The sequence below is a fragment of the Cavia porcellus genome, unplaced genomic scaffold, assembly GCF_034190915.1.
Source record: "Cavia porcellus strain 051 isolate PalLab524CR breed Dunkin Hartley unplaced genomic scaffold, mCavPor4.1 scaffold_32, whole genome shotgun sequence".
Taxonomy (NCBI): domain Eukaryota; kingdom Metazoa; phylum Chordata; class Mammalia; order Rodentia; family Caviidae; genus Cavia; species Cavia porcellus.
In genome coordinates this window covers 31,026,983-31,051,952 of record NW_026947515.1, presented here as the reverse complement: position 1 = coordinate 31,051,952, position 24,970 = coordinate 31,026,983, and the positions used below count along the sequence as shown (strand labels likewise).

At 50.7% G+C, this 24,970-nt stretch overlaps 1 protein-coding gene across 1 annotated transcript in view; it reads right to left on the bottom strand.

The window, feature by feature from the left end:
* Tbcd (tubulin folding cofactor D) overlaps window positions 1–24,970 on the bottom strand; it is a 159,392-nt gene that overhangs the window by 44,349 nt on the left and 90,073 nt on the right. The window contains exons 14-16 of the mRNA XM_003464918.5: window positions 16,345–16,501; window positions 6,742–6,799; window positions 726–755 (exon numbers count right to left, since the gene is read on the bottom strand). Of these exons, the coding sequence (XP_003464966.2) occupies window positions 726–755; window positions 6,742–6,799; window positions 16,345–16,501 (245 nt within the window). The remainder of the gene's footprint in view (window positions 1–725; window positions 756–6,741; window positions 6,800–16,344; window positions 16,502–24,970) is intronic.

Sequence of the window (24,970 nt, the reverse complement as noted above, 5' to 3'; positions counted from 1 at the left end):
CAGGACACTTACCCATTGCCCAGAACTCCTCTTCTCAGCCTACGCCTCCTCCTCCCACCTGCACACAGCTGGGATCTTTGTTTTCCTCACATATAGCGATACTGTAAGCCCCTAGAACTGGGTACACTGTCACCCTGTCCAGCCCTCCTCAGGTGGTTTCTTGTGGGAACCCTACCCCCAACCTCAGTCTATCCCTAAAGCTGCCACACAACCCGGACTTGGCCCATCCAGCCTCTAGTCTGTTCTCAGGAAAGGCCCCAGCCTCACCATAGCACAGCCCGATCAAGCAGACCACGCACTCCAGTGAGTTAGTGTCTCACCACATGGAGTCCTGCACCCACTTCCTGGGTGTGGTGGTGCTGGGGTCAGAGGGCACAGCTATGATGCCAACAAGCATGGAAGGATCGTGGGGCCCAGGCTCCTGGAAGGTGAGGCTGAGGCTGACACCATGTGGGCTGGGAAGAGGCCAGGCCTCCTCTGCCATGCTTGGACACCAGCCACATGGCAGCTCCAGCAATGCAAAAGATTCCTGCATGAAGCAGCCACCTGCGGAGCAGGTGTGTCAGTATCCGATGGGCTCTAGGCCGGAGGCTATACTTCTGGGCTACCCGAAGTGAATTCTTTACCATATTCAATAGTGTAAGACACCAAGTTCACAGCTTTCAAGATCCCACCTCCAAAGCTACAGGAAGTTTCAGCAAGGAAGGTTTACAAAGTAGCCATACCTGTCTCCCCACATTCTCTTGGAAGGCAGCCTGAGGAGAGAAAGAACAAAGAGCAGGTGAGTGAGGTTTGCTTCTGTGAACACAGAGACAGATTCAAAACAAACACAGAGCAGTGCGAATGACCCATGGCTTTATTTTTATATAAGAGCCCTCATTGTTGGCTGCACAGGGCCCCCACGGCCCTTTGTCACTGTCTTTGCATCCTGGTGTCCTTTAACATCACAATTTAAGAACCCAATTTATAAAATTAGATGTCTTGAAAAGCGGCCTTTCACTGCGGCATTTACCCCAGAGTCCAGGATAAGGCCACAGAGCCCAAGGAAGAGCAAGCCCAGCAGTGGGGTTAAATGAAAGGCAACCATACACATGCGCTTCCTACAGAATTTTATGACCACCACTGTGACTGACACCGGCAGCTACATCCCGAAGGGCACTGCCCCAGTCCCACCAGCCTTTCCCACCAGCTGTCTGGGAGCCCGAGTTACACAAACTGCACTACGATGGTCTAAATCTAATCTGGCAGGCATGAAGGTACACACTGAGAGTATCAGGACTTGGAAAGATTGAGGCAAAAGGGTTGGATTGAAAATCTGAGCCCAACTTGGACTCAAAATTTGTGACCTTGTCTCAAAAATTTTGTAAGAACAGTTGGGAGTGTAGGTCAGTATTAAAGGTCTTAGGTCCAATTCCAATACCACAAAAAGTTAAATAAATAAAAAAACTTCAGAAGATTGATGTTAAAGAAAGCTAAAACCTAAATGTTTCAGGGTAAATCTTCTTTACCTTCTGGGTGGCTCCTCCCCCTTTCACCCTGCCCCTTGGCAAAGCTCCAGGCATGGCAGGAGCTGGCCAGGTGAAGGCAACACCTTGCTTCCTGTCTGTCACCCAGCACAAGACAGACTTTCTCAAAGCACTGAAGAGCCGAGTCCTCCAACTAGGGCTGGGGACAGATGTAGACATGGGGCCTCACATGGAGCGAAGTAGAGCTGCACATGCCATTAGTGGGTACAAAGACAGCATGTGGAGGGAAGACTCAGGGCCAAATTTGGAGGCCAGGAGAGACACCCCACCACTCAGCACAGACAGGTTTCCTGAGCAGCTGAGGATGCATGAATGTCAAGGGGCTGAAGCCCACTGCCCCACACAATCAGAAAGTACCCACGATGGCACAAGGCTGTCCCAAGAGGCCCTAAGACTGGGGCAGAAACACCAGGTGACACCCTATAGGTGTGTCTCCATACTTTCTTTTTCTTTTTTTTTTTTCCCCCCCTCTATTTTTTTGAGGCCAAGTCTCACTATGCAGTACAGGATGGCCTTGAACTTGCTTACGTAGTCCAGGCTGGCCTCCAATCACAGCAATCCTGCCACAGCTCCCAAGCGTTGGGATTATAAGGGGTACCACCATGCCCACTCATACTTTCTAAACTGGAAAGGGTACCTGATCCTAACATCATTTTGTAAATTTTATAATAAACACACTAAAGGAAAAAAAAAGCAACCAAAATACTTGCAAAATAGAAAGTCAACAGAGTAATATTTAGGAACATATTAACTATTCTGGTAGCATCATCTGAAAGGTAAAGAAAAACCGGAAGCCTATGTGGAAAAAAGCCTAAGTCCCAGAGTAATGAAACAATCTTGGGAAAGAAGAACTGCGACATGTAAGCTGGCCCACCGGCAGCGATGATGATGATGATGATGATGATGATGATGATGATGATGATGTAGGCAGGGCTCTGGACCAGGGCAGGCGCCACCTCAGCCTCAACATGGGCAGCACAACCTGAAGGAACCTGAGCTCTGCTCTGTGGGAGACGGAGCCACAGCTTAAAGAACTTGCAATCCACACACCTGGAAAGGCACCTAAACGGTGGAATAAACTCAGCACTCAATGGTGAAAACCAAATGACCCAATCAGAAAACAGGCAAAACACTGAACAGGAACTTCTGTCCAGAGAGGATGATCAACAGTAAGTCATCGCCAACAGAGAAACACAAGGCAAACCCCCACGCCATCAATAGCAAGGCTGAAATCAAGCCCAGCGACCACATCCAACAGTAGTGAGGATGGGACTGGTACGAAACAGCCCCAGGGACAGGATGCAGCCTAGCAAGTGTGCTCCTGGCATTACCGTGACTGCTTTTCTCCTCCCCACTCCCAAGGACAGGGGATTATACTTGGGCCTTCGCACTGAGCTACTTCGTCTGCCCTTTTTATCTTCCATTTTGAGACAGGGTCTCACCAGGTTGTCCAGGCTGAATTCAAACTTGCAATAGATTGCAATATGCCACAGCTCCATTCTTAACAGGCCCCAGGCAGCAGCAATCAAGACAATCACGACGTGCCTCAATAGGCAAACAAACCATGGCATAGTCAGAAGCAGGACCAAACGTTCCAATACCAGACGACTCTCAGGGACATGTGCCCTGTGAAAAGGTCAGACCCCAAAACGCAGGTGCCAAAACAACCACTTGGATCTAGAAGTAGATCTCTTTGTTAGAAGTAGCAAAGAGGTTGCAGAAGACGGGTAACAGGTGGCCAAGGTTAAAATGCCTGATGTAGGGATGGCCTGGAGATGGACTGCTCTGTGCCTGGGCTGCAGCAGACAAGAAACCAGAGGTGTGCATGTGACTCAACACAGAAGCAAGTGTACATACACAGAGCCAAGGAGCCCAACCAGGGCCAGCAGGTGGTAGGGGTCAGTCTTAACTTTCCTCTCATTGCTGGGACACAATACCTGACGCCCAAAATTAAAGAAAGAAAGGTTTATTTCGCTCACAGTTTGTAGAGATTTTAGTCCATACTCAGCGGGTTCCACACAGGGTGGCCCGGGATAGGGGCAACACTTCATCACAGCAGAAGACAGCAAAGCTGTGAGAGTGCAAAGCGGGAGAAGATGCCTCTTTTCCTCCCTTATATTGTAGGCAGGCTACCACCCACTAGAGCAGGCAGAGCACTCACACTATCTCCCTGCGCTCCTCCCATACAGGATGAAGATGTTCACAAGTGAGGACCCTGGACCCTGCAGAGTTAAATTTCTAAACTTCTCAAGGTCACGCAATGAACAACATCCTAGAGCTTTAAGGGGATGTCCTTCACACCCAGGATGCAGACCTGCAGAGCTACTTAAGACTTCTAACCTTCTCAAGTTGACACAATGTATCAACCATTACAGGGTCAACCATTCCAGGCTATGTTTCATAGAAACTGTGCCAGATTTTATCACTGGAGAGGAATATGGTGGGCATATCGACTCACTCAGTATTACAACTGCAGGGAACCTCAATTATCTCAAAGTAAAACAGCAAAAAACAATACTTGAAGAGTTTAGGCTCTCCATATCAAACGAAGCGCCAGATGGTAAAGATGTGAAAACCTTCCTGTTAATTTGAGGCCTCCATGTCTTATTGTGGCTGTCAGCAAGGTCCCCGAGCTCATCTCCTCCCCACTCCTGGCTGGACCCCTATAAGAGCTTTGAGGCCCATCTTAGAGCCTTGTCCTCCTGTGGCAGGCAGAGCCTTCACAGGGTCACCACTCACAGGCTGCTGGACCTTCCAGTACACAGAGCAACTGCAAGTCAGCCAGCAACTTCATCTGTCTACAAGCTCACCAAAGTGCTTACCACCACACACAGGCAGGCCTGAACTCTGCTGCACCCCCAGGTGCTAGGACCCATAACAGCGCCTCCTCCAGAGGTGCAGGGAAAACCATCACTGAACGATGTGGTGGCCACTTCTATCACCGTCAGAAAAGTTCTGTAGCCTCAGGCACTTGGAAGCCCAGGAAAAGGGGACAGTGCCAACCACTGGGGGGGGGGGGAGCATGACAACACAGTAAAGTAGGGCCTTGGGCATAAGAACAAGGCCAGTGCTCCAGGGCACCCAGCCCTGCCTGTAGTCCCTGCACCCGGAGCAAGTAAATATCAGCCAGAGGATGAAAGGTCTACCTGAAAGAGAAGCTTTGCTCCCAATCAGTAGGCACCTGGTCTTCATACTTCAAAAAAGGAAGAGAAAAAAAAAAAAAAGGAAAAGGCTTGAGGATGTGCCTCAGCATGGAAGTCTTGGGTTCAACTCCCAGTACTAAAGGAAAAGAAATCCCATAACCTCAGACATCTCTGATTTTTCTCCATTTTACTTCTGCAGTCTGCTACTAAGCAGTGAATCCTGAGTGAGATGTAGCATGAAGAAGTTCATGCCAATTTAAAATGGTTGTATTTAACTTAATGAAAAAACTGATTTATGTAGTTTTGTTTCACCTCATCGCACTTAAAGCTGTAAGTGCTTTGATTTTATTACTGCTTCCATAAAAGTATCTTAGGTCACAGAAAAGAAAACATGTGAGTTACCTTCTTAAGTACAGATTTAGTGTAAATTCTTATTATGTCTGAATCTACTGTACCCAACAAGGCAAGGATGTGAAGACCTCAGGATGAAGCCTGGGCTTCCTACAAAAGCTGTGCAAAAAAGGTAGTGAGGGCAGAGCACCTCAGCCCTGAGATGATGGAGCACTCCCAACCGCTAGCTTCCTGTGTGTGCACCTGCTAGAGAGACACAGCAGCACTATGCCAAGGGGCCACAAGGGCCCCAGCAGCCACATGGCTGTCCTACACTCGGCTGTTCCGCGTCCTGAGCACAACATGTCATTAACGATCCCAAGCACACCAGGGCACCAAGACCACAGAGTTGGGGCATCGTTCAATGGCACCCATTCACCACAGCTTCTTGCAAGGTGACCTCATCTCAGGCCACCTAGACCTGGCAGGCTCAGATCCAGCCCAAGCTACACAGCACTCCATTCCACATCTGCAAGCTTCCCCACAATCATGCCTTCCCACCTGTTTTGTTAAAAATTTCCTGGGAGGTGGAGCAAGCACTTCTCTATCATATGGGAGGCCAGGATTCCACCCCCAGCACAGCCAAAGAAACCCCCAAACAGATGGTGGCCCACCTACACAAATGTATGCTTGACAAAAGGCCAGCCTTAGTCGCTTCTTGCCACCTCTCACAGACTCCAACAGCTTCCCACAAGATGCCAGCCCTTGGGCACTGGAAGGCTGTCGCACCTCCACATGCTCAGTGGCCACTCTCTTCCCCACTCCCTGGATCCACTCTCTAGACCCAGCCACTGTGGGACTACCCTGGCAGCCAACCTGCTTTGGAACAGCTCCTCACCAGCCATGTGACCTGATCTGAGTCATGGATGATTCCCCTCAGTGGTCAAGGGCAGCACTCAGATGTCCCACAGGGTCTCCTCCACCTGGAATCCGCTGGAGCTCAAACAGGCTTGAACCTCACCACTCACATAGCCCCATCCCCAGGAGGAGGCAGGTGATGGGGCAAGAGGATGTGTCCAGCACCTCTCCAAGGTCACCACACAACTGGCAAGGCTCCTTCGGACTGAGTCTACCCCGAAACCCTCAGTGCACTGGAGACCCAGCTTCCAAACGCAAGCAAGAAGGCCCCACCCATGAGGCCCACTCAGCAGGCCCGATGGGAGAGTGAGCAGGGCTCAACCACAGCTCATCGTGAGGCCTCAAACCCCTCTGTGGCCTGCCCCACCTCCCACTGCCTGTGTTTCATCCTGGAGCACCTGTCCCAGCCTGTCCATGGCAGATGTATAAGACCCCTCCATGGGACTCAGGCCATTCACTTCTGTTTCCCAACAGGGGGTTCCTGGGCCACACTGGGAGGAGAGGTATAGGGGTGCTCCTGAGTCCTGACCTGCCCTCCCAGGAAACCCAGGTGGATGAGTTTCTGGCTCTGCTGAAATGTCCTGCTCTCCTCACCCTGGCCACATAGCCCCATGTGAAAGACACTAAGGCCCTCACTCCTGACAGGGTCAGTCAGGGCTAGCCACCCCTTCCAGGACAGGGAGCATGTGAAAATGAGAATACCGGGTAACACATTCGGGGCCCCTCTGGCATCTCAGTCCCCATCTCTACTCCCCTTACCTTTTCCCCAATAAATTCTCTCCCTCTTAAAACAATAAGAAAGAAAAGGAAATGAGAACACTTACTGAAGCCGCTCTCCTGCAGTTCACATTCCGGTCAAACACTGAAGCGACAACCAGGGCACTGTGGAAAGAGGACACAGTGGATTGAAGGGCGCCCACGGCAGGGCAGGCCACATAGTGGGGCCTCTCTCCCTCTCTGCTTCTTCACTATATTCCTGGCCACCTGACATCTGCTCCCCCACACACAGCAGGCACCCTGAGGTGCGAGGTCATGAGAGAGCAGTGTGACCTCCTGGACACTAGTGTCCCAAGGGCAGCCAGCCTAATGAAAGCCATAGGATGGCAGAGCCCAGCCGCATGGCTGACCCCAGGCTCTGGGGCACCAGCTGCCCATGATTTCTGAGCTTCATGCAGCAGACTGACACACAGCCACCGACAGCCAGCATGCACCAGCCAGAGCATCCCCCAACTCAGGTCAACGTCGAATTCCCTCCTGAGAGGGGAGGCAAACCAAGATGGGAGTATCAGGGTGGAACTCCTGGTTGAGTCCTGTTAGCGTTATGAAAAGGGGACGCGTGTGCAAAGGACACACGCACATATACACACACATGCACACATGGGGACCCACAGACATGTGTGTATCACAGAGGCACAAGCATGTACACATGCACGCACACAGCCACACAGGCGAGCACAGGCACACTGGGCTCCATCCCACCATGTGATACCCACTGACCAGCAAGAAGGCCATTGCCAGACAGAGCCTGTTGATCTCAGACTACAACTGTGATGCAAACTAAACGTTTTCTTTGTAAAGTAGCCTCCTCCAGTGTTTGTCACAGTCTTGTGACACAGTGTTGTGTCACAGTCACAACAACAACAAAAACCTCCCTGCAACTGTGCAGTATTCCTCAGAGTGGCCAGGAAACACTTCCCAAGCACAGGAAGCAGCTTCAGTCTGCCCCACCACAGCACAGGGAGAATGGAGTCTTTTTGAGCCCAGTTGGGGATACTCCAAATTTAGGTGCTCAAACATAAGTACTATGAGTAACCCAGAGGTTCCCTTCCCGTGTTCCCCCTTTCCACACCCAGCCCCTCATCCCTCAGAGCCCCCAGTGTACAGTCTCAGGGGATGGAGAGGAAGAGACACAGGGAGTGTCATGAACATCAAAATGAGAAGGACACAGAAATCAACCTTAGTTCACACTGCATGTGAGAGTTGCAGGCAAGATGGAAGAGGATGGATGCCCAGCATTGGGCTCTGACCTAGAAGGTGCCCCCATAGCCTATGTGTTGAAACTTAATGAGGCATGCCACTGTGGGGAACCACCTGGGGCCTAGTGAAGGAAGCAGGGCACTGAGGAGAGTGGGCCCAGATATACTCTCCCTGCTTCTTGGCCACCGTGAGATGAACAGGCCTTCTCCTCTACAGCTCCTATGCTGGTACAGGCCCCAAACAACAAGCAAACTGCCACAGACTGCACAAGCCAGCAGTGGGGGGCAGCTCAGTGGGGAGCAACTACACAGCATGAACAAGACCCTGAATTCCGTCCCCAGGATAGGGGAGGGTACTGTGAGCCCAAATAAGACTATTCTCACATACTGACCACTCCAGCTGTCCTGTAACCGCAGAAAGCTGGCTGGCATGCCAGGGCAGCAGGTGAAGGTCACAGGATTGGAGGGGGGTTTGGGGGACCCCAGCACAATCACAGATCACAGAAGGACAGTCACCTTCCAGTAGACCCCTGGCCTGCCAGGCCCACTTTCTCAGGTGACCATGGTCCTCAGCCCAGTGCTGCTAGAGGCCATGGACCCACATGGAAGCCCATATAACTACCTATAATGCCGGCCTTGGTCATGCTACAGGTCTGCCAAGGTGCTGTCACAAGGACAGACAGCAGACTGTGAGTGGAATGGTGGCCACTAATAAATGTGGATGAGAGGAGAAAAAATATTCTGGAATTGGGTTGGGCCAGGGATTTAGCTCTCAGTGGCATAAGCACTTGCCTGGCAAGCACAAGATCCTGAGTTCAATGGGCTGGGGATTTAGCTCAGCGGCATAAGCGCCTGCCTTGCAGGCGCGCAGTCGTGAGTTCGATCCCCAGTACCGATAAAAAAAAAAAATTAAAAAACAAAAGATCCTGAGTTCAATTCCCAGTACCAAAAAACAAAAATAAATCCAGCATGTCCATTTTAAAAAGCCAGGCATGGTGGGACACTCCTATAATCCCAGCACTTGGGAGGCTGAGGCAGAAGAATCATTTGCAAGTTCAGGATCATTTGGTCCAAGTTCAAAATCACCACAAAGTCAGCCCAAGGCCAGCCTGAATTGCACAGCAAGACCCTCTGGAGGCAGGTGATGGGGCAAGAAGATGTGTCCAGCACCTCTCCAAGGTCACCACACAGCTGGCAAGGTTCCTTCTGTCTGAGTCTACCCCAACACCCTCAGTGCACTGGAGACCAGCTTCCAAATGCAAGCAAGAAGGCCCCGCCTTGTCTCAAAAATAAATGAATAAATAAAAATAAAAATTCTGGAATTAGACTACTTGCACAACTTGCTACTTGCTACTTGCACAACTCCAAATACACTAAATACCATAACAATTGACACTTTGAAGGTGAATTTTATGGCATGTGAATTGCATTGCAACAAAACTGTCACTTTTTAACAACACTCTAAGGTCATTCGAGACAAGAGAAGATGGAGGAGCCATCACAGAGTGAAGGGGACAAAGAAGACACAACTGGGTGCCTCTGGGGGCCTGGGTGCACTAGACAGAGGAGGACTGGACAGCCCATCGCCCATGAGTGCACGGCTCATGGAGGGGGTGGGCAGAAGGGCCTATGGACTCCACATCCGTGGGCTTCAGCAAGTACACAATGACTTAGTGACAGGGTTCTGAAGAACAACTGCCTGACACTCCTGAGGGCCAGAGCAGTTCCCAGGCTCAGGCCCCATGCTGGGAGCCGATGCACACAACTCTTGGCAAGTGAGCCACAGAAAACTGGTCTGTCCTTCTCTAAACTCTTCACTATACAACAAATGGTAGCCATGGTGAGGAAGGAAAACCTGACTGGAAACCACAGGGAACTCATCTTTTCCTAGTATGAACGTTTTAAGACTGCTTCTGTTTCATGATGGTACGATGGCTTCTTAACAGAGTATTAGATGGATAAATGGGATCTTCCAATTGATTCCGAGCTATGGACCTGCTGCTGTGAACAAAACAAGTCTGGCATCCTAAAGACACCATCAGAGTCACCAATGTAAGTATTATGCTTACATTCTAATGAGAGCTTTGCTTTTTCAAATCCATAAAATTATGTTTTTTATGGAAAGGAAGTCAACTAAGAATCTGCTTTTGTGCAACATCTGCCATCAAAAAATGTGGAAACCAGTGATCACTGTGCACATTCACACTTCACACAGAATTCCTGGGGTCCTCCGTCCATTTCTCTATCCTGATTATTATTTTACACTGGCACCTGAATCAGCGAGAGAACAAAGCAAACATGAAGAAATTCTAAATGACTTCCCAACCTAGCAAGGGCCTGTGGCAGCATCCTTTGAAAGCAGCAGGACAGGGCCTCCACTCTGTGCCTGCAGACTCCTGCCTCTGTCCAGGCAGATTGACCAGGCTCCAGTTCCAGCTGCACACTGGGTCACTCGGGGAGCCCCAGGACCTAGTGGCCCCAGTGCCTCAGCCAAAGACAATGCAGCTGGGCAGGTTGAGTCCTGGCCAATCTCCAGAGCTAGGCCCTGAGCATCTCCCTCCCTCCAGGCCCTCCCCAAGGCCTCAGGCCCTGCCACCTTTCTACTAAGACTCTTCACAAGCAGTTCTGTGGCTGCTCATGTGATCCACAGGGTGAGCAGGGCCATCCCACAGTATATGGCGGCCAGGCACATACTCCCCTCCACATAGCTCTCCCTGTGCTTGGCATCAGTATCCAGGAGCCCAGGAGGTCAGGATCTCCCACCCTAGAATGTTCCTCCAGCCACCAGGGCAGCAGCTGTAGGACTAGCCCACTCCCTCCAGCTTTTGGTTACCAGCTATTATAGCTTGTTTAAGTGTCCCCCTAAAGTCTCATGAAGTCATGAAGGCCGCTGAGTCCAGTATTTGTGATTGGGTCGTTGTCTAGCACTGGGATTGGTGGTGTGAGTTCTGCACCTGCCCAAGAGCAGATAACCGGCATACAAGATAAGGGAGGAAAGGGGGCATGCTTTTCCCCTTTTGCCTTTTAGCTCTTGCCCTTTGCTGCCGCCATGAAGGGCTGCCCCTCAGCCACACCACACTGCCTTGGAGCCAGCCAAGTATAGACTGAAACCTCCACAAACTGCAAGCTAAATAAACCTTTCCTTCCCTCATTTTGGGTGTCAGGTATTTTGTCTCAACAAGAGAAAGGTTAACTGAAAGGCTCTTGCGCTAGTATAAATTACTGTACAGTTATGGCGGTGGTCTAACGTGGCAGAAGGCCAAAGCGGGGATGCCTACCACTTCCTGCCTCTTCCTCAGCCTTAATTGCAACTCCCATTCCTGTTTGCGGGTGAAGAAAATCCCAATCAGCTCCTCCTACATCATCAATGCCCACCCTAAGTGCCACCCCTGGTCAGAGGTTATATGTATGTCCCATAACCCCATCATTCGAGGAGAGAAAGCCAGGCTACCGGTGGTCATGGACTTCTCTCCACATCGTTGGAATAAAAGCTTTTTTACTTTATAGTCTCTCTTTCACCATGCCAAAAACCCTTTCAGTAACCAAGACAGCAGCCATCCCATAGTCTCCCAGACACAGCCTGTCACTCAGAGAAGCCCCAGGAGCCTGCAGCAATCTGGACAGGAAGACAGCAGGTGCCTTGCTCATGACTCATAATGGATGTACCATCCACATAGCCACAGCTGAGAACTGTCCATGCAGATCCCCACGGCAGGAATGAGCAGTGTGCACTACAGGCAGAGGTGACCACGCTGAGCAGGAAGCCTGGCATTTACCCCCACTGAGTAGGTTTCTGCCTTTACAAGTAAACCTCTTTAAACAGCTGCCTCATCCACACATTTCACCAAACTTCACAGAACACAGAGCAAACATAACAATGTCTGGGAACCACTGCTTTCCATTACTGCAGGCTTCCAGGTTAATCCAACATGACAAGTGTGTGTCCACAGTTGGAACTGGGTTTTAAAGAGTATTTTGATTTGGACTCAATTTTTAAAGATACTTTCACACTTAAGGACCAAAACTGGCTTATCTAGTAATGCTAGCATGTCTCAAATACAAATAGGTTTGACAATACTGGTTACATATGTAAGAACGCACCTCCCCAAACCACTGTTCCTGAGGTGCAGGCCTCCACCGCCCCAGCGGGATGGCCGTGCCACACAAGGTGCGGTTCTGCCCAGCGTTGCAGGGGCAGGCAAGGAGATGCCGGGCCAGCCACAGGCCAACCTGCCAGGGCAAGACCAGTTACAGGCATCTCCACAGCACAGACCCAGGCCCCCTCAAGTCCAGGGAAGGAGGCACAGCTCCGTTCAGGGAGAAACACAGCTCACAAGGACTCAGTTTCTTAGGGTGCAATATCATGCAACGCTCAAAAACAAAACCCTGCTTTTATCTGAGCAAAAATAATCCTGTTGTTCTGATTCTTTTCTCAGGGCTGGGGATGAACCCTGGGTTTCACAAAACTGAGTAAATGCTCTAAACTCCCAGCCCTGAAGTAAAAAAAAAAAAAAACTTTGAATACCAAATTAATAATTTACTATCCACCCATTTTTTTTTACAAACTGGAAGTCACATACTTCAAGTAAAATAAGAGCCAAGCCCTGCCTTTGGTTGAATATCCTTGGACCATAAAAGAGCCAGAGCGCTGGCCACACAAGGATGCAGAGTGCAGTGCTTCTTGGTCACACGACAGGGTAGCCCACCATGAGGGCTGGCCTCCCTGGGCAGCAAGAGGCTGTACAGTGTTTCCCTCTATAACCCTGGTCTCAGAAACCCAGAGAGAACAAGACATAGCTTTGAGCAATGCTTGCCATTTCCTGATTTTTCAGGACACTCTTGCCCTCAAGGAAGAGATCTCACTGAACCAATCCCCGGGCCCCTACAGCCCACGCTGCCAGACCGGTTTGCCAGTGGAGGCGAGAGTCAGGAGCTGCCCAGGGCAGGGGTGGGAGTGCACTTCAACTAGGACTCGGCTTACCAAAGAGTTTCAGGTGAGGAAATCGCTCAAAGGCAACAGTCAGAGCACGTTGGCAACTGAGCACAGTCCTTTTCTGTCCTTCCTGCAAATTAGCTTTTGATCACTAGTCAGAAGGAATTTTCTAGATGATGAACATCCATCCACTGCATTGTCATAGTACACATCTCCGCTCCTGCAGCATGAACCTGCTTTCTAAGAAACTTGACTCTCTCTGGAGTCTTTCCACCCCCAGCTGTCTGTGTACTAGACTGAGGAAAGAGGGGCTTCTGAAAAAGACCAACACAACTTCAAAACAAGAAAAAAATAATCAGACTAAAAAACTTCTTATGCTAGATAATAGAAAACAGAGATAAATCTTTTTGCAAACCAGAAGACAGAGGATTAGGGGAAGGAAATAAGGGGAAAATGTAAAAAGAACCAAAATGTGTTCTGCACATAAACCAACTCCCCACAGTGCATGTAATCAATATGTACTACAAACATACTAGTAAAAAATCATAAATAAACCAATGAGGAATCACACAAATTCATGCTGAGGCAGGATGACAGTTAATCCAAATTTCTTCAGCAAAAAACCAAGGATGTGAGCCATACTGCCCTCCCTGGTGTCATTGAGTACTTAGCATCCGGCAGTATGAGTGGTCCTTAGCTTCTCAGCCACCCCTAGATCTTGTCAGGCACTGCTATCCTACTTAGAAAGTACATTTTGATCTCAGCTGTCTACTTTTACAGGATACTGTGGACAGTTTGTGAAAGTAAAGATATCAAGATTTTATCCAGTGCCAGAATTAATGGGCTTAAAAGCTGCTAATTAAAGTGTGGTCACTCATGCTGAGCTGAGCGGGGCAGGCCTGGAGGCACACCCCAACCGATACTCGGCTCGGGCTCAGGCTCGAGCTTGGGCGGGTGGCACCAGCTCCCCAGGCAGGGAAGCCGGCACAGGGCTCCCTGACTCACCTGCCACCTCCCCCACCAGATGCCTGGAGCCTGGATGGCCAGTGAAGGCAGGGCACACAGGTTCCCTCAAACCTGCTGAACCAGCCTGCAACCTGCAACAGGCACAGCCCCCAAAGGACAGGGACAACCTGCCCGGTCGGCAAGGGCCAAGGGGCGAGGGGCCTTCTTGGGCAGAAACTCAACAGGCAGCAACACAGCTGGTGACTCCTGAAATAATCCAAAGGCTGTTTAGATGGAGCAGACATGACAGCTAAGGCTTCCCTGGGCCCATGTGAGTGTCTACAGACAGAGGTAGGACATGGTCACGCACTAATCGCTCTCCAGCTGTGGAAATTACAGCTGTCCGAGAGAACTGCGTCCTTCCTGAATCCTCCAGCGCCTGGATTTACAGCTGGCTGCGGCCCAGCTAAAAGAACATGGCTTCCATGCCACCTGCTAAGCCCCAACAGAGGCCTCACATCTTCCAGAGGATGTCCCAGAGGAGACTCAGTCCTCCAGTCCTCCAGTTTCACAGTCACACTCACAGACAACATCCCTCGAGGACCAAGGCCACATATACCAGTCATTTCTCCCAAAGTCACTGTGGCGGTCACACAATGTTGTGAGGGCAGTACAGAAGTAAAAGAACGTGTATGAGGCCCAGGAAATGTTTTCCACAAGTCCATTGCACTGCAGACACCCTTCAAGAAGAAGACTCATGCTCACAGTGACAGAGAGCCCTGGCCCAAGCAAATGGATTTCCACGGCTCTCAGCCCCCTTTTCAGCATCTGCCCCTACCAAAGTGCTATGGAACCGGGCCAGACGTTACCAACCTAAAGAAGTTCCACTAAAATATTTTTCTTTTGATCCTTGGTTACTGGATCAGTCAGAAAGTTGAGGAACAAGACAAAAAACAGCAGAGAAAACTTCCCTGAAACAGCACATACAACTGAGCTTCTGTCCACAGGGCAGAGCAGCAGCAGTAGACCTAGGCTCACGACACACCACTTGTAGCCAGCCCAGCTGTAGCAAGAAGAGCTGGTCACAGGGACAATGAACAGAGGCACAGTCATACCTGCTTTCCACTACACCAGGCCTTGCCGGCCTCAGGAAAGACACTCTCCTCAAGCAACGCCAACAGTAGCACCCTGCAGTCCTGCTGTACACGTCAAGAATAGACAAGCCCAAAGGGACAGACACCATCTCAGCTGCCTCGGAAGCACCTTATCTCCTCGAACAGGGGCAGGACCATCTTCTGGGGTCACTTCCGTTGAGAGACATGGCCCGGATCCAGCCCTGCAGGGAATGCAGTACACATAGGCCTGCCTCTCACCCTGATAAGGAGCAAAGAGATGCCTGAGAGGAGAAGAAAGCTCCAGTCACAGCATCCCTGAACCCACCATGGTGTGACCCTAGGGCCACTCACCAGCATCCCGCAGAGTGCTGATGGCCAGATGCTAGATGGCCATGGGCCTCATTAGAAGTACCATGGAAGGTCCTAGCCAGAGGATGCAGGATAGCCACGGAGAACTAGAACGCCCCAGACTGCATCCTCCTGCTTGATAGGCTTGATCAGGCAGTCATCCACTCTCCTGGGCACTGAGTAAAGAACCCAGCATGGCCACCTAATGACCCGCAGCTTTGCACATGCTGAGCAAAACCCACCACTGAGCCATACTCACAATTGCTGGCAAGTGCTTATCAGTGAGCTGTACATTTTTTATTTTTTATTTTAAGACAAAGTCTTGCTAAGTTGCCCAGGTAGGGCCTGACCTTTCAATTCTCCTTCCTTAGTCTCACAGTAGCTGGGACCACAGGGGTATGTCATAAGGCCTGGCTCAAGTGTAACTCTTTAAGCTCAGTTACCTGGCTCCTTTCTCAAGTTACAGTTCTCAGATGGGCCTCTGTGCATCACACCATGAGGGTGAGTGTGCAGCTCCGAGCCCCTCCTTAGCCCCTCAGACTCCTAACTCCAAAGAATGGAAGTCTAGAAAACAAAACTTAAAAAGAGACTCCTGTACCAGAACCCTAATATTTGGTATCTTTCCAAGTAACACCTCCTAAAAGCTAGGCAGATGGCACAGGCTCAAGACCTCCACCAGAAACCTCTGCCCAGGAACCCAGTTTCTTCCCCTAGGAACCTACACAGCCCAGAACAGCACAGCCCGCGGTGGACACTAGGATTCTGTCTTCCCAGTGACTCAATAACCTACTGGTGTGAGCTTCTGTCCCCAGGGCACCTTGCAGAGCTCCCTGAGGAAGCTGTGAGTGACACAGCCGTCTGAGGATGCCAGCAAATACTGCCCTGCCCCACCTCCAACACCCCATGTTCTCCACTTTCCAGCAGTGGGTGTGGATGGACCTTCCTGAACACCTCCTCCCCACCGGTGCTTCCTAATTGCTCCCCAGGCCAACACCTGAGTCCACAGGAGGGGCTGTCAGGGGACCGTCTTCCACTGACCCTTGAAATCCAGACCCCTGCCCTGTAAGAATACAGTGCCCTCAAGATGGCATGTACGACCAAAAGGCTCACCTGGCAAGGGCAGCCACAAAGGGCGCCAGCTCCTGTGGGTCGTAGGCACGCGCGAAGGCCCAGCACACGTAGCAGGCAGCATCCCTGACATTGGCACCCACACTGCAGGCACCCCGCTTCTCCTCATAGGTCACAGCCCTCAGGATCACGGTAACCACTGTGGGAGACACAGACAGTGAGGACTGGCATGCCACAATGCAGCACCAACGGTGTCATGACTGCAGGCGAAAACTCCACAGGGAAGGGAAGCTCACACCTCAAAGCAGCCAACAGTCAGGTAGGGAAGCAGCAGTTCCTCCAGAAGGGCACTACTCCCCGCTGAGCTCTGAGGGTGAAGCTGAAAACCACACGTGATATGGGAAAAACCTGAGTGCTGTGGGATACCAGGTGCCCACTGGGTAGGCAGAAGGACCTAACCCGTCTCCTGGCAGCAGCAGGGCCTCAAGAGCCTCCAGGGAAAGAGGCCACACACTGCACTACAGGCTCAGGAGTGCAGGCTCCAAGGCAGCAAACTCAGTCCTCAGCTGCTCTGTGAACGTCACTATCTGTAATGCTCGTGACCATCACAGTGGGGTGTGGGGCACTGCATTTTTGAAAGCACATCTGGTCCTGTGGACACAAGCAACTGAGCGACTGAAGTCCCACATGTGACTGCTGATGACAATCACAGTCTGAGACCTCTGAGTGCAGGCATCCTCCACCACCAACGCCTCTGCAGCTGCCTGCTCTGTTTACTAGGGGTACCTGGGAGGGTCTGTTAGAAACGTGTACATTTATTAAAAACAGGATTAGCCAGGCATGGTGGCACATGCCTAAATCCCAGCCCTCTGGGAGGCTGAGGCAGGGGGACTGAAAGTTCAAACCCAGCCTGGATAACTTAGTGACTCAGCAAGAACTTGTCTCAAAATTTTAAAACTTTTTACAGGACAGAGAAGGCCATGGGTTTAATCACCAATATTGGAAATACACTTATTAAAATATTTTGCAAATAAATCAAGCCCCTAAAAGTATTCATAATAAGAAAAGGCAACCACAAAAAGCTTAATAAGTATTTATTTTGCAAGTCAAGGACAAAATCATAGTTTTTTTTTAGAAAGTCACATCAAAAGGAGTTTTTTGAAAGACCATGCTAAAAGTTCCAACTTACTGATTCAAAATAACAAACTACAATGCCATAAAGAACACTAAATAGCCCACATCAACATTTAAAAACTATTAAAAAAATTCTAACAGTGCAGCCAGGTGCTGTGGCTCACACTACAATCTCAGCTACTGAGGACCGAAGGGTCACAGGTGGTCAAGCGCAGGCTGGGCAGCAAGGCAACAGACAGCTTGTTCCAAAATAAAATTTTTGGGTGTAGCTCCATGCTTCCTACATTCAATCCCCAGGACTGCAAGAAAAAATGACTACAAGTATGTGACCATCTACTCACAGAAGAAAAGAGGTTTTTCCTGTGTCCAAGTGCTATAGCCACCTGGCAGAATGCTCCACAGTCAGCAAGTGACTGAGGACACCTGCAGCATAAGCACCAGGAAAGGCTCTCAGCGCCCTGTGGCCTGCACACACACTGCAGTGTCCTGGTACACAGCCAGCAGTTTCCAGATCAACCTGGGGTTCACCTGCCACCTAGCCGGTGGCTAGGCGCTGTGCTCGTCACCGGGCTGTGGTCTGTGGATGTCACCCCAGACCAACCAGGAGTGGCCAAGAAGCCCCTGATGGCTGCCGCAGAATGCAGATCAGCAACAGCCAGCAACAGACACTGCCTGGCACACCCACTAGCCACTCCACAGCACCAGCCTCATGGCTGCCCACACCCACCTGTTGGGCAAACAGCACCCAGACAAAAATCATGAAAAACAGGACTGCAAATGATACACAGGATCCCCTTCTGCCTTTTTAGTCTCAAGATTTTTATTCTATATAATAGCACCCAAAATATTGATATAATACTAAACAGGGTTTTTTTTACATATATACAGTGATTATTTTTTTAAAAATTATAAATTTGCTATTTATAGGTTTACTTAAAACTACACCAATGAACTTTCCAACGGACACTATGATATCGGTTATGTCTACTTCCATTAGGAGGAAGGCTCCCGGTCAGGTCTCACACAGGATGAGTCATGGGCCAGGACCACACAGCATCCTGAGGAAGCCAAGGGACCATGAGGGTCCCACAGATGCTAAGGCCACCCAGTCTGGTCCTGGCCTCCTCTTCACCCTGCTACAAATCCCAACAAGGTCCAGGCCCCTGCTAAGTCTCTATCACCCCAACATGCCTCAGTCTCTCATAGACAGCTAGGAGGCCACTCGGTGGGTCAGGGACAGAATCTGTCTCCCAAGTGTGCTCAGGATATTCATGGCAAGGCTGCTGCTTCTGACTTCGTCAAATCCCATCCTAGCAGCCACGCTGCATCCCAATTCTTCCTACCCAATCCACCCTGAGAAAGCACCAACCATGTGGCCACACAAGCTGGCTTACCAGTTCCTTCACCCTGCCTAGCCCTGAGTCATCCAACCCCACACAGAGTGGACACTGGGCCCCCCTATGGAGGAGGGAGCCACAGCACCAGAGGACCACCTGAGCTGCTGAGCAGCCCAGGGGTTGAGCCTGGTTATCTGGAGCACATGTGGTCCCTGTAAACTCCTCACAACCACCTTCTCCACACAGAGAGCCCCACTGGGCTCACAGAAGCCATAAAAAGGCAAACCCAGTGAAGCTGCAGCAGTCACATCTAACCAAGACCTCACCTAGAGCAAGTCTGTAATGTGGCAAGGCACACAAGGGTCCACCTGGAGAAACTTGGTTGACCTGGAATTATTCCCAGTGTGCTGGTGTCACTCAAACATACTCAGCAGCTAAGCAACGTCAACACTAATCAGTAGTGGCACTGGGTGTTGGGGAGAGGTACATGGTGCAGCTGCTGCTGGCCTGACTCCCCGGACTTCCTCAAAGAGCTGCCCAGATGCTCTAGGCAAGGCCAGTCAGCAAGCCCATGGCCTCAGGGTGCCCTCTCCCAGTGTCAGTTTACTCTTCCACAGGACAAAATCAATTTCTGAGCAGACAACTACAAGAGGCAACCTCAGTAGTGCCAACCCTTCCACAGGCCCCACACCAGCTCCACAGAGGAAGCTGCCCGGCACCACCTGAGAGTGCCCTGTACAGCACTGTGCAGCCCAGCAGGGCGGCCAGGTTCTGCTTCCAGGCTGAAGGGAGATGGTTCTGCAAAGTGTCCTTTGCACTGGCTAGCGAGGCAAATCAGTCATGAGAATCATAAATAACAGGTCTGCATCTGCTAACAGCTCCTGTCTAGATACGCAAACACTCTCTGGGTTGGGAGAACCCACCTGCAGGTGCCTACCAGCCTATATCTCTATTTGGAGGGAGCCAGCCTGCACAAGGGTACAGAAGCCAGAACTGAAGACACCCACCACACCCTGATTGCTATCCAGCCGCATTGTGGGCACTTCATGATCTTCCAAAGTCAGCAGGGTGTGCTAAGTTGAAGAAGCAGAGTGAAGCCCACAGGACCTTGGCCCACTACCAGTGCTGCCCCATGTCCTGTGTCACACATCCTCACAACTGTCTTGTACTCTCCCAAGACGTCCAAGGACTGCCACAGGCCACAGCAAACACCAGGGCCTGAAACACAGCCACCTACAAGGCCTGGATGCCAGAGACTAGCTGAGCAAGGAAACTACTGTGCCACAGGCCACTAGGAAGGGATCTGACAGGCAGAGAGTAGAGCAACTTGGGTGAGACAGCAAGACGAGAGACCCCATAACCAGAAAAGGAAACCAGCCTCTGCCACACAAGAGAAGCTCCAGAAGACAAGTCTGGGCCAGCCTCAGTGGTACCTGGAAATGAGCTCACCCAAGGCTGGGGCATCTGGATCAGAAACTCTTTCCACTAAATTTTATATAAAGATTCAAAAGCTAATAACTCTTTCCAGATCCAACAGATTTAAAATAAGGAAACCGTTCACTAGCTTTGAACAAAACCTTTTCTCGTAGTTCCAATTACATGCTGCAAATGCATGTCAGATATTACCTACCCAGAGGGCTTCCTTTTGGCTACCCAGAGCCCAGTGATGTAACTTAAGTGCCCTTCTCCCAGACAGCACATCATTTGCTTAATGCCAGCTGTCTAAAGAGAAAGCTCCAGATGAAAGCATCCCTGCTCTCCAAGCCCCACATCCACTACAGGGATGGGCTGTGGGCTGATGCACTCTGTGGGCTGATCCCACAGCCCATCCCACAGCCCACTCTGTGGGCTGATCCACTCAGCCCGCAGAGGCTGAGTGCCAGGCAGCCTCAGCAGATACAAAAACACCCCCTCCCCCCACACAGTCACTCATGAGGAGCTGTTGAATGGCACGCACGTGGAGACACAACCAGCCTGTATGACTGTGGCGGGCATGCCTGGTGCAGACCAGAGGCCGTGCTTGACTCTCCATCCTGAACTAGACAGAGGGGAGTGTGCACAGCTGACAGACAAGTAGCAGCAAAGAGGCTTTCCCAGAGACGAGGGTAGAGACTCCTCCAGGGCAGGCTGGACCACACATGGGAGGCTGTGCCAGCCTGCAACTGAGCCACCCCAAAGCAGAGCTGGTGAGGGCCTCTCGCTGGCCCAGGAGCAGCCAGGTTTCAGAGCTGCAGAACACACTACTTGTACCAACAGCCATCATGCTGCCCTCAAGAATGTAGCCCGGCTTGCTCAGAAAAATGCCCATGCTGAGGTCGCTGTGGGCAGGAGGAAGTAAGGGGCAGAACACACTATGGGATGAGGCAGGGCTGCACAGAGGCCCCCGCTGGATTGCTGCTGCAACACCTGTAACTATAGGTGGGGAAGCACAGACACAAGCACCCCACCTGCCCGCAGAGGGCCAGGGACCAGCCTCAGGGCACACCTTCTGCACAAGGTACGCCTCATAGGTGTCACTTGGCTCTGACTCCTCCTGGGCCTCAGGTACTCACTCAGCCCAGGGGCCCTGCTCTCCTTTCACACGAAGGCACATGGCTGCCATCACACATCTGCAGAGGACCAGGTGGCCTCTCCCAGACAGGTGTCCTAGGGTCTCATGGCCCTGTTTGGTGGCACTGTCTCTACCATGCTACCAGGCAGGCATGGCAAAAGCTCTTCACCAGAGAAATGCAGTCACAGGAAGAAAGCAGGTCCGTGTCAGCCAATGTGTCACCTGGGGGACCTTTAGAAATGCTAAGAGCCACAGAACAAGATGGAAGCAAAGGACAACCACATCCTGACCCAGTATCAAGGGCAGAGCCTGCCATGTCACACCCAGTATGCCATCTGAGAGTCCACAGCACCCACACCCACTACCCCATGGTTAGAACTCTCTGGGGATGCACCCCGCAGGACACCAAGTCCACATCTGTTAATAGCAGGAGACTCAGGAAACTCACAGTGACAGGCAATAGGAAATTCAGATGCACTCTGATAGCCCTGCACCTCACATATCACCCATCCAAGTCTGGGCTACCCTAAGAAGCCTCTATCTCCAGCCCATCAGCCCCTGCACATGTGCTGCTTACATGGGGAAGGATTTCAGGGCCAGCCTTTCAAGATAGCCTGTTGAAACATTAGAAAAATAAATTTCCTCCAGGTAAAGGGCAGTACAAGTTGAGGCCAGGCTGAGCAACATATCATATGCATATTTTTGACAGGTCAGGAGACACCTTGGACTCCCAGTCATCATCTACAGCACAGGCTCTGGGCAAGGAAGAGGCCTCTGAGATGAAACTGTTCCCAAGGTCCACCTGAGGGTTGCTGGCAACTGACTCAACAGACCCCATAGAGACACCCAAGTCACTTCTACTACACTCCCCTCACCCGTGCAGTATCACAGGGCCTCAACCTGAAGGCCTGAAACCTGTGCCAAAATAAGTGCATAAGTGAACAGCTCTTCTTCTATGATTCCCAGGACAGCCCACTCCCTTGTCTGTGGACTACATCCTGTGCTGTCCAAGCCACGCCAGCTTAGAGTGTCCTTCTGAGGGAGCAAAGGGGCATGTTTCTCACAGTGGTCCAGGGCAGGGGTGCCACAACAAGCTCACAGTGGGTGGGGTGAAGTCTGCCCTCTGAGGAGGTCTCACAAATTCCCATGGAATGGCTGTCAGCTGGCAGAGTCACTGAGCATGCCAGGGGTCAGCCCACAGCTCTCAGAGTTGCATAGGACTCTGGCTTCTGCCAAGGCTGCCCACCACTCACTGTGGTTGAGGCCCTCTATTTCAAGCAACCTCCACTGTTCTTGGCTATTTGAATACCCCCAGGATTTCTGAAGGACCGTCGCTTCTAACAAGAATGACAACAGCTTCTTTTGCCACACTGGTTCATCACCCTTGCTATGGACCAGCAGTCACCACAGGGACAGGAGCAACAGGCCACTGAAGGAATGTATGTGCAGGGACATGATGGGAGGCACCTGCAGGAGCAAGGGTGTGATCCTGGCCTCACAGTGCCACTGGCACTGAAACATCCTCAGATAATGACAGAGTGGCCTGGTACAACAACTTAAAAGAAGCAAAAACAAGCGTCCTGGAGGATTAAAGGCTTAATCAGGAAGTCAGGACCAGTTCTGCACTGACTCATGACCATGGGTTCCCCAGCTGCAGAGCCCAGACCTCCAGGGCCCAAGACAGTGTCCCTGGCTCCAGCCCCTGGAACACTAGAGGACCTTGATGACTGTGGGGCTCAAGAGACACACCATGACCCAAGCTTCAAGTCAGCAGCCTCAACCCACAGGGCCAAGGGAGAGAGGTCAGTGCAAAGGTCAGACGGGAGGCACATCTGAGAAGGCAGGCAGCATAACCCAAGCGCACAAATACATGCCTTGTATTTGTCTTTAGCTGGACTACCCAAGTTCTTTCTGCAAACACACCACATGTCTGCATATCTCCTGGGCCACTGTCTGATGGGTGACATGACCTGGATTCTTTCTGCCTCTTCCCTACAGAGTGGCAGCTTCCTAATGATGCTCAGACACCTGGCTGTGATTTGGAATCTCAGCTTCCACCATCTGTCTGCACCATGGGCTCTCTCAGATCCCTTACTACTCAAGCCACAGAGCAGCTCCACTCCCTGAAATCGCAGCCTGTGCACTGCAAGCAGGACTCAACACTCATTCTCTACCAGACTTGCTTTCCCCTGAAAGCCAAGAAGAGTTGCTGGGGCTTGAAGGCAGCCCTGAAGACCCTGGGGCCACGCAGACCACACAAAACATATAGCACACCACAGGTGGAATTCAGGACTAAGACTACAGCCCAGACTCATGTACAAGACCCAAGAGCCCCATCACACCTACAGCACAGACTATGATCTGCACGTGTCCAGGGACAGTGGTCAGGAGAGTTCTCAGCAGCAGGTCCATTCCTGCTATAGCTCTTCATACACCACGGGGTCCGGCGAGTGTGAAAGAGCAGAGAACACAGGAAATCTCCCACTGGCATGCTCTCCCAGGAGGCACACATGGGCTGCCAGTCCTGCAGTGCAATGTAGAGAGGTCCAAATGCCCTGTGGCCACAGCAACCCTGAAATGGGAGAAATGGACTCTGGCTGTCACCTGTACAACTCTCCTGCTAAGTCAGCCAGTCACAGAGGACAGCAAAACAACAGATACAGACTCAAGTCAGTAGAAGCAAGCTTAGCAGAAAAGGAAGTAGTTTTGGACCAGGTAGTAAGATTTTTCATTAAACGATCGATAAACATCTTTATCCAAATTGTATAAATGTCATCAGTGTCAAAATCAGAACGCTGTGGGCAGAACCTCTCTGAGTGCTCTGCACAGCAGCGAAACAGCACTGTCCATACTCACACACCACAGTTCTGCTCTGACCCAAAGCTGAGCCTAACTTTCCAAATAACGAAGACATAGCACAGAGGCTTTACAGTTTACACAGCTCCCACAGATATGGGTCAAATGTAAACCCTGAGACCACACCACTCCGACACACCAACATTTCCCTTTCACTAAATGATAAATTTTTCATATAGACTCTCAGCTCCAATTATAAACAATTACCAAATGCTTAAAACCAAAATGATTAAAGACACTCTTTAAAATTCGATACATATGAATTTGTTTATGTAGACACACACACATTCCTGCACTCCCAAAAAACTTTGCACAAAAAAACTAAAAAACTAAGAATTAAGACAATGGTACAACTTTTGCATCAAAATGGTACAATGTAAGATATCGTCAAGGGTACAGAAGACCAATAGGGTGAGAGAAACTAGCTTCAAATCCTATAATGGTTTTTAGTACCCAGACTATAGTAAGGATTTGTACAATTCAATAATAAAAGGATGAGTTAAAAACTGGACAAAGGAAGAACAGACATTTGTTCAGGCATACAAACAGCCAACAAGTATATGAAAAGAAGCTCAACATTGTCAGGAAGGAAAATGTAAGTCAAAATCATAGCAAGATGCCCCTTTGTGCCCACTGGGTTGGGTATAATTTTTTCACAAAGGAAAATGAAAGGTCCTGGTGAGGTTGCAGAGAAATCAGTCTCCTTGCAGCGCTGGGAATGGGACAGGGCTGCCACATGGGAAATGCAGAGGACCATCCTGTGGTCCAGCAAGTATCACATCAAGGAACG